Source organism: Culex quinquefasciatus, chromosome 3 (assembly GCF_015732765.1).
Source record: "Culex quinquefasciatus strain JHB chromosome 3, VPISU_Cqui_1.0_pri_paternal, whole genome shotgun sequence".
NCBI lineage: Eukaryota > Metazoa > Arthropoda > Insecta > Diptera > Culicidae > Culex > Culex quinquefasciatus.
The window spans coordinates 161,547,395-161,565,669 of record NC_051863.1 but is presented as its reverse complement, the minus strand read 5'-3'; the positions used below and the strand labels follow the sequence as shown (position 1 = coordinate 161,565,669).

The following is an 18,275-nucleotide window of genomic DNA, read 5'->3' as shown; positions in this document are numbered from 1 at the left end:
TAACTAATAGTTAACTAATTTTTTAAACTTTTCAAAATATTGAGAAAAGTTTTCTTGAGGTACCGTAAACCGGGGTGACATTGATAGAATTTCAATTTATTTTTGAAATATTTTCCAACTGGTAAGGGTTGTCTTATGATTACTATTTTTAAAACATGTACTAGGGTAGGCCACACAAGGTGCATGCGCTATTTTTGAAAATAAGTGTTTTCAATAGTGTTTAAAAAATAGTTGAAAATTTATTTCAGGGTGACTTTGATAGTCATAGTTATTCTTGTAAAAATCAGATTTAATGTGTTCAAATTTTATGTTTATTTCAAATGTACCATTACTAAAGTGTCTGAGACGGCTTTTAAGAAAAAAAAAATCAATATTTATAAATAGTTGTTGGAACCCTAACATCTCTAAGTTTTCAAGCTTTTAAACAAAATAACAAATTGTTAAATCAAAATTTTGCCTAAAATTCATTAAAACTAGTTTTCTTTATAAAATTATTGAATCGTATTACACTCTAAACTGAAATCGAAGCAAGAATCAAAAGTTTTTACATTTTATATGACATTTGTTCTACTGAAAATGCCTATAAATTGGGAGATGTTTTTGAATTATGTTTCAAAAACACATAAATTGTCCGAAGAATCTGAAAATGCATTCCATTTTCCAATTTGAAATCATGTTCATTTAAAAAATCATAACACTTTTTGAATATTAAAATAATGCTATTTATCAACATTTTCTTAATTATAGTTAACTCACTTTTAAAACTTTTCCAAATTTTATGAAAACTTCTTCTCAGAGTACTTTGAATACTTCTCTATCACGGTCAGAATGATTCCATACCATTCCGTACGATTTTTTTTGTGACTATTCCGTCCCTGCTCTGGAGGAATTACTAGTTTAGAATTACTAGACTTTTGACACTAAATATTGAAATGCAATTCCTTTGTAAACCATCAGTCTATCCCCCCTTACTTGACGTGAACTGTCACTTGAGCAAAAGGGATTGACTGCTTGTTTACAAACGCCGATTCGCCCTATTGAACTATTACTACGGAGTTGATCAAAGTAAAATTGCCATCAGAATTGTTAAATCAACCCTCTTCTTTGATATGGTCTGACATAAGTGTTTTAGAGCCGGCTGTATTTGATTTTGATGGAGACGCATAGTGTTTCATATCCATACCAACTTTATCAAAGCTTGAAAAGCTTTCAAGTTTCTCCCCAATCGAGCTTTTGATTCTCTCTCTTTTGCCACAACAACAAAAACTCTTCGAAACTTTTCGTGTCGCATTTTCCGACATTCCATTTTCTCTCTCTCTCTCTCATCATTTTCCCGGCCGAAACTCGGTGCTTCTTGTACATAAAACACTGCGAACCGGGTTTCCCAGAGTCAGTGACGTCGAAGTGTTCGCCCCAAGAAGCTGCCCTCCTTTCGGGAAGCAGTGTCTCCTTTTCGTGTCCGTGGCGTGTGTGTGTGTGTGTGTCTTTTCCGTATTATTTTCACACTGAAAGATTACAATATTTCAATCCAGCGCGTGATTTCTCTCTCCCGTTTGTGTCCTGCTCGAACTCCTTCCCTGTTGCTTATCTGTGTCGTGTTGTGTACATCATTCGGATCTCTTCGTCGTCGTCGGATTTGTCGCCATTATCAACAAGTTGTTGGATTGATTTTCCTGTGTTTTTTTTTCTTGTGTTGCTGTGGAAAAGCGCTGAACTTTCAAATATTGTCATCGCTGCCGACGGGAGATAGATTTTAATCAGCAGAAGCAATTTCCGGTTTCGGTCAACTTGACTTGGAGTGTCCTTTTGGCAGGACCCTGGGACGAGGGTTTCGAACCCAGCTTAAGCCACAGATTTGCACTTCTTTTTTCACTTTCTTTTTTTGGTTGGTGGATGAAAATATGAACAAGGTAAGCTTTAAGTGCTTGTTTTTGGGTTGAGGACCTGGCTTTCGGGGTGAAAAGGGTCACCCATTGAAACCGTCTTCTTGTACCTGGACGGTACGAGGAAGGGAAGGGAACGGGACTGCCGAAGCCTTGAGGATGCCGAGTATCGATCAGAATGCTGTGATGGCCGTTTCAGGCTGGAATGTTTCTATAGACACATGATACGTTCTATCTGGAATAACATTTGGGAATGTTCTATGGAAAGTTTTAGAAGCGGTAAAAATTTCAAAATATGAATAAATGCAATTGAAATGTTTTGATAATAATAATTTTAAAAAATGATCAAATTAAACCTTTTCTACTAGTAATTCCTTATGTACAGCATCCTCACCAAAGGCACTGCAGATCATTAAAAAAAAGTCATAATCCCGGGTTCTCACCCGTTCTCTATGTGTTCGTCGGCATGTGGCTCACAGCCACACACAGACAATAATCCTTTCCGTACGTTGTTTCCGGTTTCCTCTTGGTGCTCAACCGACAACCCGTCAACGTCAACCGTCAACAATTGTGATATCCTTGGCAAATGCTCCATCTAGATATGGGTTGCCTTCGCGGTGTTTGGCGCAATATCGGTGCTGCCCGCGAGTGGTCGGATCGTCAAGCGGAGCTACTCGGACCAGAGTGTGCGCGGATATCTGACGGAGGTGAGAATAATTTGATGGTCGGTGACAGTCTTGGGACTTATAGATATATCTGATTTCATTATTATTTTGATTAAATGTTCATTAAAATACGACTCGTGAATATTTTCAAAGGGATTTATAATTAAATGTTTTAAGCACTTTAGGGACATTTATGCTATGGAGATACTCTGTGTCAACATTTAACATTAGGAATGAGCAGGACGAACTGCTTGTTCTTACTTCGACTTTGGCCCATTTACATTGTTAGGCTTTTATTGGTTGAAACCTCAGCCAACTAAAACCTGAATGTGAGTTTCGAGAAATCGTGTAATGCCAAAAACTTTTGACCAGTATAATATTAAAGAGCGTCCACGAGCAAAGCATACCCATCTCGCATCGACCTCACCAATCTGCCTGAAATTTTCAGGGGTTGTTTGTACATATAAAACGAGCATCTGGCCAAAATATGAGCACTCTAGGTTAACGGGAAGTGGGGCAAATCGGGATAAAATGTTTGAAGGTTCAAAACGTCAAAAATCTTTAAAAGGCTATAATTTAGGCAAAATTCAATTTAATTTCAAAATTCAAAATGCATCTGAAAGGACTTAAAAAATGCAACAAAATGCAGGAAGAAGCATCCCAATTGGTTAAATTAAAAGGGAGTTATTGGCATTCTAGTGAAAAAATAGCATAATTTTCAAACTCAAATAAAAAAGTGTTCGATCCAGATATCAACTCGGTTCGACCTTTAGCTTGTAGGGGACATCTGAGACTACCATCTGTGATTGAGAACGCTTTGGGTAAGTCAGTTTAACAAATTAAATAGACACTTTTACTTTTAGTGAATTTTTTTAGGGTGTAAATTTTTGCTCGGGGGACCCCTTAGATTTCACAATAGAAACATGCATAAAAATGTTTGTGTTCATCCATTTTAACCCTTTAAAAATGAAAGTTAAAGATGATACCGTATTAACCTTTATTAAATAGCACTGCTGAAGATTCTATATCTCCAAACTAAATTTTATGTTTTTATTTTTTTCTTTTATTTGAATAACAATTTTTCAGATTCCTTGAGCTCATTTTGGAGCTCTATAAATAAGTTTTTTTATAGTATTGTGTTAAGTAAATACCTGAAAAACATGCATTACGTTGTGTGGCGATTTATGGGAAAAAGTTAATCATTTTTATTTTATTTTAAATATGACACAATGGATTCGCTAATTCAAACGGAGCTGCCATTCGCATATTGGAACGCCTGACAGCTGTCAAATGCTTGAAACCACTGGGAAATCGTCGAACTATTGCGTTTGGATGGCAACATCGGTTTTAAAGATGAGCCGTATTGTTGAACTGATTCGGTAGATCCGTGGTAGATTTTCTCTAGTCTGTATAATATCCAACAATGACACATTCGTGAAGTTTTCCGATCTTACTTAAAACAATATTTATTTGTTTTAAATCAATACTAACATTTCAAAAGGACGTAGTATTGAAAGCTGACCCTTTTGTAATGTTAGTCTTGATTTAAAAAATGGAAATATAGTTTTCCCGAATGTTTCAAATTTTAACATTGTAAATCGCACCATTAGTTGCTGAGATATCGACATTAGAAAATATTGGGTTGCTTGGATCAGACATAGAAATCATAAATTTTCTTGTTTTTAAACCTTTGCATGGCAATATCTCAGCAACTAATTAGTTATGGGTCGTATCAACAAAGTTATACAAAGCAAAATGTAGAGAATTTACTCAGCTTTTAATTTTTTTTTAAAAGTGAGCAACTATTTTCAATAAGGAAACCTAAAAATGGCTATAACTTGAAAACGGTGCACTTTATCAAAATTTCACTGAGTACTTTCTGATTACAAATTCGATTTTACGTCGGAAAATCATGTTGAAAAACTTTTTGCGACCAAAATTTTGATTTTTTCAAAAATGATTTGGTCAAAGATTTTTTGCCCATTCAGGAAATTTCTAGTAAGTTGGCATTTGATGTCCCCTAAAACATATCAGAAAATAAAAAAAATAAAAATAGTGATTTTAGCAAATTAAATTTTAGTGACAAAAACTGAAATTAAAAATTAACAAAAAAATTACCGTGTATAATTTTTTTTTAGTGTAGTCCTTATCCATACCTACAAGTTTTGCGAAGACACCAAATCGATCAAAAAATTCCTTCAAAAGATACAGATTTTTGAATTACCATACATTATTTTTGTATGGACAGCTGCCAAAGTTGTATAGAAAATTATATGGACAAACTAATGATGCAAAATGGCTTCTTTGGACATACGGAAGGGTCGGAAGGCACCAAAAAAGTTTCAGCTGGATTAAAAAATACAAAAAATCTCTGAGAATTGAACAGTTGTGAAAAATTGATTGATTTCAATCTACCTAGGTAGTTGCAATCGATGAGATTTTTTCTGGATATTATCAGCTTTGGAAAAATGGTTCCTTACCAGAGCTATTTTGAGTTTCTGGAGGTGTTTTTGAGGTCCTCACATTTATTATATCCTTCAGATATTAAATTAAGGTCCTTAAGATAATGTAATTAAAATTAATTTAAAATAACAATGACAGCAATCAACTTCTAGCCACCCTGTCCAAAGATGCCATCACGTGCCTGTTATCCTCTCCACCGCCAAGCTCAGCTTCTCCGAAATCACTTCAGGCAGACCCAAAACAAGGATGTATCTATTCTCCACACTTTTCTGTCGTTCTGTACTCTTCTCAAGTAGGCATCCATTATGCCCATCTCGTCGCGTTAGAAGAGCCTATTTTTGGCTCCAATGGCAATGACGGCGACGTTTCCACCCTGCCACTGCCTCCCTCCCCCCGAAAGCTCAGCAGCCGGAGATTACCGCCACCAGATTGCGCACTGTTGCTCCGGATTTCGCTCGGGGGACAAACTCATCCGAGTGGAAAATGGCTGGCATTATTATTTGACTTAGTCATTGTGCCTGTTACAAATCTTTTACTGCGAAGTAGGCTGTTGCTGTGTTTGAGCTTTTGCGTTTCCTATGATTAAATAGGGTAAAGGGTTATTGATTGACCTTTTAAAGAATTGGTTCGGTAAATGTTTGAAACAAAAACGAAAATAGATTTTTTCGATAATGCAACAAATTTGAAAAAAAAATGCAAATTTTAACCACTTTACCCTCGCAGCAAAAGTTGACACAAGTTTCTGCGAGAAAATATTCCCGACGCGTGCGAGCGAAGGAAAATGACAATCGGAAAAATCAATTTCCGTTTGGCGTTAATTACGCCTGAATGAGCTCGCTCGCGAGGCGAAAAGTTTATTTGTGAAAGAAAAGTTATTTGCCGTGGGATGGGGCTGGAGATGGAAATTGAAACCTGGTGAAGCGAGCGTTTGGCGGTGCTGGGTGGAGAAGGTAAATGGCAGCCCATAAAACTCCAGAGGACAATACGGGAACAATATGTGAAAGTTAGATTAATTTTTCTCAAAATTTATGCATTTGTATAGTTTTTTTGGAATGATTGCAATCGTAATGTAAAAAAAATACATAGTTTTCAATTATTTTTTTTCTTTTTTAGCATTTTAATTTGACTCTCAAAATTGTGGATTTATCTTAAAATGGTTGATTTTGGTTAAGGAGTTTCTAAAATCTACAATATTTGCACACATTTTCTAAATATTATTCCACTTATTCAATTCATAAAAAAAAAACAAAAAAAAAAAAACAAATTGAAATTCTACAAGTCTTTTGCTTTTTCTTCACATTTTTTCACACCCTGCCGCATGGTGTACATAAGCACGCGCCGATCATAAAGCGAGAATAATAAGACTTTGAGTTTGACGTAAACCACCATCCACCAAAAGGGCAGACGAGAGGAAAATTCGTGACGAAAATGGGATTTTCCTGGCGCGAAAACGTAAGAGAGCGGTGAGATAAACCGGGAAGCGGGAAATTAATGTTTGTGATGAATTTATTGAATTCTTAATTTTATTAGGCAACCGTTCGCTTTCGCTTTCGCTTTCACTTGTGAAAAGGTCGTATACGCCAAATGTACATTGTGACCATAAAGGTTGTTTTTCTTGTTTGTTTTTAGATAATTTTTGTAACTAAAAAAAATCTTGTTTTGAAAATGAATATTTTTTCAAATGATTTGTAGGACACTTTCACAAAATAGTACACAATTTCATGCTGCGATTCCGCGAAGGAAGAACGCAAAAGGATGCTCATTTTGTTGAGGGTTTGTTTTCGAAAGGGGGTCGGTCGAGACGAAGTTTTGATAAATGGGTGGCATACCGACCGGTGTGGGTGGTGGTAGATTGAGGGGAAATATAGCAAACGGTATTCGCAGTCGTTCGTTTTGCGTTTTTATTGGGCAATATCGTCGTTCGGGGCGGGAAGAGAGTGTAATCCTATTATAAAAGCGTTTAATGAGGGTCTTATTGTGATTTAATATTCATGATCACGATCGGGATCAATCAACCTAGGAGGGAGTTATCGAGCACTTGAAAAAAAGATGGAGGTTATTTGAGGTTAGTTAATCAACCACATTGAAGAAAAAATCGGTTCCACGTTAAATCATCAGGATCCACATCATCAGGATTTTTGTGTGGCAAATAGGACCATCTTATCCAAAACAAGATGGTCAAAAAAATGTTTTTTTTTACAATTTTTGTAAAAATTAAACATTTAAAAAAATCAGTCTTCGGGACAGCTGGAACAATTTTAGCTCGCCACATTAAAAAAAAAAGTGAGCCTTCAGTAAAGAACCTAAGACATTTCAAAACCATAGCTGAATCTACATATCTAGAGGTCCTATAAACATATGAATCACAATAGCTTATAGGACTTTTTCAAAATGAGTACACTTTGCTGAAGACATATGGTGCTTTATTTTTAGTTAATGCAGAACATTTGAATATTCACCATTTTATCCACTAAATGCTTTTTAAAGATAACAATAATGCTGCTGCTGTTAGAAAAAAAATCGATTAAAAAATCGATTAAAAATTGTTAATGGCAGTGTACGAGTTTAAAATAAACATCATTGTTAGGTAGCCCCTTACAGCTGGCCGCGCAAAAATGGACAGTTTTGGGCGCTAATGACTTCGCGGGAAAAAAATCCTAAAAATATGGTGTCTTTGGGAAAGTTGTTCTAAATTTAATGAAGGTTCCATATTTGAGAAATGGGACGAATCGGATAATTATGCCGCCTTCCACAGGTAAAAAAGTTAAACAGTTGCTTTTCTCCATACATTTTGACGATTGGAGGGAGGGGTTCCCGTGGTCAGAATGAGCTCAAATTTGGAATTTAGCCTAGTGATGGGTCGATCTTTGATTTCAGGGGGTAGCTCCAAAAAAGGCCGGATTTGGACCACCTTAGTATACATAAGGGATTTGCTTATAAACATCTTACAAGGTCTTCGACCTTGTAAGTGATATTTACCGTAAACCGGGGTGACTTTGATAGGATTTCAATTTATTTTTGGAATATGTTTCAACTGGAAAAGTTATTCTCAAGATTATTATTTTTAAAACATGTACTGGAGTAGGCCACACAAAGTCCATGCACTATTTCTGAAAAAAAAGTTTTTTCTATAATGTTTAGAAAAATAGTTACGTTAAAAATTCTCATTTTAAATTCCGGGATGAGGTAAAATTGTCAAAAGTTGAAATTTTGCCTGAAATTTGTTATATCTAGTATTTTTCATAAACTTTTCGATTTATATTGCCGTTTAAACTGAACTTAAAACCCGAATCACAAGTTTTTACATTTTATATGAAATTTGTTCAACTGAAATTGCCTATAAAATTGGAGATTTTTTTTAATTATGTTTCAAAACATATATTATTTTATATTTACAAAATTATTTTGCCTTCTCCTAGTGGACAATTGTCCAACAAATCCGAAAATGCATTCCATTTTCCGACTCAAAATCATGTTCATTAAGAAAATCATGACACTTTGAGAAGTTGGAATAATGCCTTATATGTATCAACATTTTCTTATTAATAGATAACTAACTTTTAAAAGTTTAAAAGGTATTTAAAAACGTAGGTTTTCAAGAAAACGTAGATGTTTGGGTATCAAAAGATCGGAAATTTTATGCCCTTTCCGATTCCACATAGGTTGACTTGTGAATCGTGGACCGGTTCGGATGCCGGCGGATTTTCCTACGACTTAATTCCGGGTTGGTACGAAATTCCAACGAAAAATCTATTCTATCGATACAAATACCCCCAAAACGGTGTTATACCCACTCCAAAATGTTTATTTAGCAATTATATGGTAATATATTGACATTTAGTTGAATTAAAAGTTTGCAAAATTAAGTTTAGATAAGATTTATATAGAATTTCCAGAGTTATATAAACTTTTATACTAAGTAGTTAGTAAACTTTATATTCAATTCAAATTATTTTTTTAATCAGTCAAGGATGCCTATTTGGAGTTGGGAGACTGGATTTATGGTGATTTGTCAACAAATAACATTATTTATGTTAATTTTTTGAAAGGTGTACATACTTTTTTTTGCGCCTATTTTATTTTCGTAATAGTATTTGTTATATAACTTTTTATAGAAATCATCTTTTCATGAGCTTTTTGTAGCAAAATGTTCAGCATGAGTTTTTGAACAAAACGTAGTACTAGGTTCTTGTCAAACTTTAAATTTTTTACATGTTTCATCACAAAATGTGCATAGTGCCCAAGGGGTGTAAATACTTTTTTTACATACTGTATTATGGGCAGTTACAATTTAGTAAAAAATCAAGTGCTTGAGTCGTAAAATCATTTTTTGTATCTAAAATAAAGTTTACGTAGTTGATAAACAATTTTAGACATCTCTCTACATTTGCCATTCTTATTGCCCTGAATTCAGGGATTTGAAAGTTTTTGAACTCTACTCTTCGGTCCAAAATGGATTCTAATTTTGGTTTAAGGTGGTTCCACAAATGGCTTATTTTACGGCACTTGCTTAGCTTATGTTCTAGATCTTCTGTTTCGTTCGGACAATGAATGCAAAAAGCACTACTGATCCGATGTTGCCGGAACAACAGGGCCTCGTGAGGCAGCTTGCCATTCACAAGCAGATAGAACGTGGATTTTTCCAACGACGTGAGACTCCTTGCTCGTACGTTTCGCCACACGCTTCTCCACGATGCTCTGGGGTTGTTCACCACTACCTTCGGGGTTGGCAAAGCTTGCAGAAGATGACTTTCGATGCTGCTCGAACACGGGTTGTCTCGTAGCTGCTGGGGAAACTCTCGAATAGTGGTCCACGTCGGCCGTAGACAAGGGTATGTTGCTGGTAGGGATCCTCCATTGTTAACCTGGCCGTACAGGTGCTCGGCGAAGGGAGTTTCGGCAATCGTACACAGGAATCGGTTGACCAGTAGTGCTCTGCATTTGTGCATGGGAAGATGCAGATTCAGCCCTCCCTTTGCAATAGGTTGACAAATTTGCTCCATTGGAACTCTCAGCTGGCGACCCCATAGGAAGAACCCAAGTTGTCTTGTGATTCTTGCTATGTCTTGATTGCGTATGCTCAACACAGATGCCACGAACCACAGTTTTGAGGTCACAAACATGTTCAGCACGGTAACCTTTTGGATCAACGTAAGGTTTCGCGCTTTATACATCCACATTAGCTGCGTAGTTTTCCGGATCACTTCGTCCCAGTTGAACTGTATCATCTGCTTGTGGTCATTGAAGAAATTGATTCCCAAGATCTTCACACGCGTTTCCATCGACGGCCAGGGTAGGTTTTCGCTGCTTCTTCCTATGTTCATTGCAACTGTTTTCTCGAGGTTGAGGACGGCCCCAGAATACCGTCCAAAGTCAAAGAAGAGTTGTTTGAGTGTTGGTAACTTCGTGTTATCAACCACGATAACAGATATATCGTCGGCATATGCGGTGGAGAGGTCTAGCTGGTCGTTGCAGAGTGTGCGTATTTTCTCCAGCAGCGGGTTCAGATGGAGAACGAAGAGATGCATGCTCATCGGATCCCCTTGCCGAACCGAGCGCCGTATCTCGAACTCTGGAGACAAATGCCCGTTTACTAGCACACGAGAGCGTGAGTGGTCCATGATAGTGCGCAGCAGCTGTATAAGTGCCCTGTTGAAGCCCATATCGTCCATAACCCGAAACAGATAAGAGTGTTCAACTCGATCGAATGCGTGATCAAGATCAAATGATACGAGCGTTCCTTGTATGTGTGTGTGCTTGATCTGGGCAATTCGATCTTTGACGGCAAGAAGAGCTTCAAATATATTCCTTTTGCCGTTTGAGCACTTTTGAGAGGGTGTGAGGATGTCGTGCCGGACCATGATCTCCTCAATTCGGGTTTTGAGTATTCGGCTTAGGATTTTGTAGTCAAAATTGAGCATCGTGAGAGGTCGGTAGGATTTGATAGTATTGTTGCCACCTTTTTTGTGGCACAATACTATAACACCTTCAACCAGCTTCTGGGGGATGTTCCCGTTCAGCGCTTCATTGATCACCAGATTTAGTTGTCTGTGTATTACGTGGAAGGTCCGCACGTAAAACTCTTTGGGTATTCCATCGTTCCCCGGAGCTTTGCGCGATGCACTCGTTTTGATGATGTTATACAGCTGCTCAGTTGTTATTTCCTCCATTACCTGCGCGTTCGGCACCGAGTCAGATGGAATAGCCCGGTTGGTTGTTGCACCGTCAGGATCAGCTACGTCTCCAGCAGAGTACAGGGACTGGAAATACTGGTGAATGTGTGCTTCTATTTCTGCTGCATCCAAAGGCTGCGTCTGGACTCCGTCGGTGATTTTAGAGATGAACGAATTTTTCTTCCTTTTCATCCTGGCTCCAAGTTGAAAGGACGAGATGTGCTCCCCGGCAACGACAGGATCATTAAGACGCTGGTAGCTCGAAGAGAAGTCACGTTGCAGTCGCAGCATCCTCCCTTTAATGTGGTTTATATCGGCAAGAGCATTCGGGTTCAGGTACAAACAGTCATATGCCTCCCTCAGTTGAGCGTACAGGTACTCATTTTCCGCGTTGAATGCACGGAATGCTTCGTTGGTTTTTCTCTTGAAGAAAGTCTTGATGCGCGGTTTTGCGTACTCAAGCCACCAGCTCATCCAGCTGTTATAGTCCCGTCTTTGTCTTGTCCACCAGTTCCACTTATGCTCAAACTCGATTATGTTCTCGTCAGTGAGTGTGTGCGTTCGCATAGACCAGTAGCCATTGCCAGCTGCCCTTCCAAGATCTGGTAAACAGACTCTTGTTTTGTAGACTTTGTGGTCCGAGAAGGAGTTCACATGGAAGGACGTTGTGCGCACCTGTGAGCAGATGTTTGACGACACGTAAATTCTGTCCAAACGAGACATTGAGTTTGCTCGAATGAAGCTGAACTCCGTCCGAGTTCCATTCATAATCTGCCAAGTGTCCTTCAGGTTCATGTTCTGTACAAGGACTCTCAGCGCGATGCTTTGACTGTTTGTACCCGTGGCATCCCTGGCTGACACGACACAGTTGAAGTCACCCCCAACAAGTACATACTCCCCCGCGTTTTGGAGATAGAAAGGCAAAGATTGGTTGAACATACTCTCTCGTGACTGATAGCTTTGGACTCCAGAAGGCGCATAGACATTGCAGATCGTAACGCAGTTGTTGACCTTGAGTGTGAGTATTCTACTGTCCAGGCTACGCTGAACATTGCTCACCAGCATGTGTTGTTTCACGGCAATTGCTGTTCCTCTTTTAGTTTCGTTTACATTTGTGTAGGTGTTGAAGCCAGGGATCGAAAATTGGTTGTTCTCGACCTCTTGCAACAACACTACGTCAAGGTCGAGTAGTCGGACAAGTGTCCGTAGTGCGTTTAACTTGTTTTCGTTGGATATTGCGTTAGTGTTGATGGTGGCTACGTTGTAAGATGTTGTATTTTGCATGTCTACTGGGTCCGAATCTTCTTCGGCCTACCCCTTTTGCGCTTCGGTTTTACAGGGGTGAACCCGTTCCCTGCTGAAGTGCTCAAGTCAGAGATGTCCGTATCATTGCCAGTGTAGCTTGTGTTTTCTCCCTCGGAGATTTCTATGTCTGGAATGGGCAGCTGTGGTACTAGGAACTCAACTCTCTGAGCGAGTTCGGCTGCACTGTAACTCGTTGAGGGGTCACTCAGCATCTCCAGGTTGGGTTGTGTGTTTTCAGGGATCTCGCGGTCAGTGCTCTTCGACGCATCAGCAAGGCTGCTATCAACGCCCTGACCTGCTGGCAGCGCGTTTTCCACAGCAGTTGATGGTTCTTGGTTGTGCGTGTGTGGTCCTTCTGCAGTGGTGGTTTCCATAGGAACAGCGATGAGGTCATCAGCTGCTGGGGCAGCTGTAGGGCTGGTTGGAGAGGCAGGTACTTGTTCAGCAGCTGGAGGGGCAGCAGGGAGATCAGCAGCCAGAGAAGGTGCTGGCGACGCTGCTGGAGCATTTGGAGGCACAGAGGTTTCATCAGATACAGCAGTTGTAGTTGTGTTCTTCCCCTGGTTTTGTGCAGATGTTAGTGTTGTGAAGACCGGCATGAGCGCTGCGGCAGCATCTTCGCCGAGGTTTTGACCTTGGGGCGTTGAAGACGATCCACCAGCTACGCCAGCGTAGCTTTGTGCCAGTTTGAGCCTATTGTTCAGGTCAGACTTCTGCGTCACCAGCTTTTTGTTCTCCGCACATGTCATGCCCGCGTGTAGAACGTTGGCACAATGCTTACATGTGCTGGGCTGACCGAAGTAGCTGACGTATGTTTTTTCTCCGAGAATTGTAACATACGATTTGATATGCTTTCGCAACATCATTTTCACAACTCTGGTACCAGTAGGAGCATTTTTGTAGATGAACTTTTCACCCCAAATAAGCTCCTTTACTGCTAGCACTTCACCGTACTGCTTCAGATGGTCACAGATTTGTTCATTGGTCACGTTTTTGGACAGGTCGTGAATTTTCACTTCCACACCGCCGTCATCCATGCACAGTTTCACTTTGTACTTATGTTTGTTCATTTCCACTTCATGCTTTCCATTGTGCTGCATCACAGTTTCTTGTGCGATCCGCAGCTCGCTGCATTTCACTTGAGCACAATTGAGAGCATGGTTCACTTGCAATCGTTTCACGGCATCGATGCCCAGTCCAAGGTTGTGGTACACAAACGCGTGGATCTCCTCATAGGTCATCCGTTTGGGAAGATTGGAAAAATCGACCCGGAAGGTGTTTTCTCGCGATTTAACCGACGACATCTCGATTTCACGGTTAAAATATCAGGAGGCGTCAGAAATCTTTCTGACATAAAAAAAGGGATGAAAAACGCGAGCGAACGATTGTTCTCGATTCTTAGCTCGTCAAACACTTCTGGGTAATATAATTGATATAATTTAATTATTTTTTCAAATATTAGAATTTTCTCATGATTTGTATGTTTAAAGTGTGTACTGGGCTAGATCACACAATGTCAATGTACGTCTTCTCAAATAAATTCAAAAAAGATTTAAAAATAGTTACTTTGAAAATTGTTTTCTTTCAAAACCAGGGTATCTTTGATAGTTACTGCACACCAATTTCTCATTACTGAATTCAGTTAAATTTACTGAAATCTGCACTACTGAAATTTTCAGTAAATGAAAACTTGCTGAAAAAAAAAACAATTGAAAATTAGTGAAGCTAGCTTATTAACTTAAAAAAAATAATTTAAAGTAGTTAAATCAAATGTTCCAATTTTTCAAACAACAAAATACAAATTTACTCAGAAAATTGTTGTGCTGAAAATGCATTTTTTTTTTAATATTTCAAAAACAGATTAGGTGTCGGAGTCTGAGTCGGAGCCGGAGTCAACAAATTTTGGAAAGCTGGAGTCGGAGTCGGAGTCGGTGTCGGCTAGAGTTGGTAGGCCGAAGTCGGAGCCGGAGTCAACAATTTGTGGAAAGCCGGAGCCGGAGTCGGAGTCGGAGTCGGCTTAACTCAGAAAGCCGGAGTCGGAGTCGGAGTCGCTTGAAATATGGCCCGACTCCGCAGCCCTGTAAAAAAGTACAAAAAATGAAATTAAGAGCCATGGTTTCAACATTTTAATGAAACAAATGTTTTAAAATGCATTATACACCTGTCCAGTTGTTTTGCCATCATTAGTTTCCAAAATATCAAAGTATAGACGAAATTTTTTTTTTTTTTTTGCGAAAAATAAAACTATTGCGATGCTGTACATTGGAATTTCATAAAAATTCCAAACATTTTTAAACAAGCTCAAACATGCTAAATATGATTATCAATACAGAAAAAAGCTTGTTAGATTGTTCTCAGTTGATTAGACTTTTATTTTCATGGAAATTTTGAAGAAAAAAAAATTTGCCCTGTGATTTTTCTGACTAATTTTGAACCAAAACTAGTTTTTTCGGGTGAATAAAAACACTGAATCATTTCATTTGATTGATATAGAATTACCAGTAGGGGAAAGTGGGGCAAGTGTAACAAGCTAAGGAAATGCTCGTTATAACCCATTAAAAACGTTAAAAAACTGTCGGATTTTTTATAATCATCTTATTCCAGGTCTTGACTGAGACTTTGATAGAACAAGTTTTTAAAAAATCCTGTTTTTAATGTAAAAAAATCGTTTTGATTTTTTTGATTTTCCGAACGTTCCACTCAACTAGTGGGGCAAGACGAACAACCCGTTGGGGCAAGAGGAACAATGCATAAAACAACATGTTAATTTGCTAACAATTGAACTGTTATTACTTAGATACATCAGATTAGAATGTTTTTGAAACGTTTCTTTAATTTTTAGATAAAAAAATAATATTTTACTAAAAATTTGATCGTTTTTATGAAAAAAAAAATATTACTTAGTAAATTTTCTTGATATGTATCACTATATTTTGTAAGGACAATTTTTTTTAAACAATTGTTTATCAGTTTTTTAGTACTGTTATGTATTTTTTTTCACAATAAAATGTGTTGTTGCAGCAATTCGTAATTTTTTCCATATTAAAAATCCATGTGGTACTTTTGCCCTCTGAACATGATTTTTTAAAAAGCTCTCAACAAAAATAACCAAAAGCTAAATCATACTTTATAATAGATGCAAGTCATTGGTAGGGACACTACTAATCTAGGAAAAATAGCATTTTGATAAAATGAGCCTTAAAACGAACCCTAAGTCTAATTTTGTACTTTCTCAATATTATAAGAAAACAAAGGTTATGAAAAAAAATTCATTCAATCTTATGCCCAGTGGCGTTTACGCCGTTTTGGCGGTTATGTGGTAATAGAATCAGCTAATTGCTTTGCTAGCAACAATTCCTCATACTGGAAATAATTGAAAAAATTACTGCCGTACGAGCGATTGTTCCTCTTGCCCCATATGGTCGTCTTGCCTCACCTTCCCCTATGTATTTTTTTCTATCGGGACATTTTTACGCATTAGCGTGTTTTTAAGAAAATTTTACCTTAGGGTTAGTTTTTATTTGGGCGTTTCTTTTAAATTACGCGAGATATTGATCTTTGTTTTTATAAATATTGATGTTTATCAAAAAGGCATAATTTCAAGTTTGTGGAGCGTATGGAGAGTGGGGAAATTTGGAATAATATCATTTATTGATAACCCCAAAAGAAGGGACCGTGGTGTAGGGGTAAGCGTGGTTGCCTCTCACCCAGTCGGCTTGAGTTCGATCCCAGACTGACCAGGTAAATAGGCAAATAAAATTTATACCAGCCCTTTTGATAAACCATGAATACTTATGACATTTAATGAGTGTTATTGGTTTATCTTTTGCAGTTAAAATCAAATTAAGCTATTTCCACACACAGTACTTTTTCTAAAAAAATAACCTTACACATCGTATGAATATTCTGATGAGCATCCCATCAAAACATACCAAAGTTCATCTCATTGCGGGCACCACCTTCAAGTGCGAAGTAATTCCCAGCTATAATTATTATCAAACCCACAGCCACCAGCCACTAACCTGCTGACGGCTGCCAAAACCACATTTCCCACGAAACTTTTCTCATAAATCCGAGGCAACGCAATAATCTCACAGCTAACCATCCGGTCCCTTTCTTTCTTCCGTCCGCTCCTGTTAAAATTACACAGAGAACCTGCTGGTGGAACGAAGTCTGCAAGGAGGAATTTCAGCAGCTATTCCGCTGTAGGTGCCCCCAGTGGTCCTATTGCAGGTAAGTTCTAGCAACGGCCAACCACTTTCCGGCCGGCTTTTCCCTCTAAAACAAACAGCACAGACAAGTGGATGAGAACTTTTGATGATTTTTTCAATATTTCAAAAGTACCTGAAATAGTGCATCCAATTGTCTGTGAAACTTGTAAAGTACCTGCTATTTATGACTCCGATTCACACATCTCCCTTTTTCCGCACAGGTCCCCGGGTCGCTACTACAACGCGTACTGCTCCATGACCAACACCGGCTACATCTGGACACAGCCCACCTGGGACTGGGAAACGGCCTAACACACTGCCGGGGAAGTGTCTTCGTTATTCCTGAATTTGTAAGCTCAGCTCATGTTTTTCGTGAAACAGATCCAGGTGTGTTGAAAGGTGGCTAGCACCGGTAGACATGTACTCACAGCCAAAGTTTGAGTTATACTTTTCGGATGTTTTTAGTTATTTTGAATGGTTACAACAATAATAGTTTTTATTTTTGGTAGTTCATTTTGCGACCAAATTAGTAAGAGCATAAACATCATCAGCGAAATATATGACAAACAATGCACATTTGCGCGTATTACATAGAGACCAAATATTTTAGATAGATTTATAGGAAACAAAAGAAGAATGCTGCAAAAATCAGACCATTACCGTAGGACTTGATCAGAGCGTAGGCTAGTGCGTTATATACACATGATATTGCAATTATCATTATTCGTTGAACGATACGTTTCACAAGGTGAAAAACTAAATGGGAATCAACTAATGGATTTAATCAATTGGCTAATTATAATGAACGTTGTAAGAATTAATCATATCAGGCAGCAGATTACAAAAAAATAAAAAAAAAATGTTCAGAAAATATTCAACTTAGCTGTTTTGTTCAACGACATATCTCGGCTTATCAAAGAATAAAACACATCATCGAAAAATTAGAAAAAGAGTGCAAAATTCAATCCAAAAAAAAAATCATTTCAAAAATGTTTCCTCACTCAAAACAAACAATACAAAAAATCAAATCAAAATCTATATCAAAATCCACAAAAAAGGAATGTTTCACTGTGAGTAGAATAGCGTTGAGTTTGGTGGTTATACGCAGAAACAGTATTATGAGTACCCTTGCAGGATGAGCTGGAGACCGTTTGCACTAACGATTATGGCCTATTAAAGTGCAAGCTTTGAGCGCCCTCCCCATGACACACAAAAGAGCCTCAGCAAACGCGTTTGTGCAAGCAAATTATTAAAGACAAAATAAACGATTTCGATTATAAGAAACGATTCAAGTGAAGAGATTTCAAATAATAAATCCATTATATATGCAATTAGGTAAATTGTTTGTCTTTCTGAAAGAAATCTCTTGTTAAAATTGATAAAACTATTTTCAATTCTAATGATATTCGTAGTTAAGTTTAAATAACACACTTTATTTTTTTATCAGTTGGTCTTCTTGGGAGTCCTTCGCTAAATGACATAACGTCATGATTCGAATTCCCGGAGGCTTCGAAACCCGGACACCTCATCTTGTTTTATCAATTATTTAGTTATAAGTTCACATAATTATTGTCA

The 18,275-nt window shown here is 38.0% G+C and overlaps 1 protein-coding gene across 1 annotated transcript; it reads left to right on the top strand.

Annotated features, from left to right (window-relative positions):
* The first annotated feature begins 1,374 nt into the window (after positions 1–1,374).
* LOC6037309 lies at positions 1,375–18,034 on the top strand. The gene is made up of 4 exons (XM_001847183.2): positions 1,375–1,910; positions 2,483–2,590; positions 16,640–16,722; positions 16,922–18,034. The coding sequence occupies exons 1-4, from the start codon at positions 1,902–1,904 to the stop codon at positions 17,010–17,012; spliced, it is 291 nt and encodes a 96-aa protein (XP_001847235.1). The 5' UTR covers positions 1,375–1,901; the 3' UTR covers positions 17,013–18,034.
* The last annotated feature ends 241 nt before the right edge of the window (positions 18,035–18,275 follow it).

Excerpts from the sequence above, each read along its gene's own strand:
- LOC6037309 (XM_001847183.2), top strand. Across the intron at positions 2,591-16,639 it reads TGCGCGGATATCTGACGGAG|AGAACCTGCTGGTGGAACGA; the intron begins GTGAGAATAATT and ends AAAATTACACAG. Across the intron at positions 16,723-16,921 it reads CCCCAGTGGTCCTATTGCAG|GTCCCCGGGTCGCTACTACA; the intron begins GTAAGTTCTAGC and ends TTTTCCGCACAG.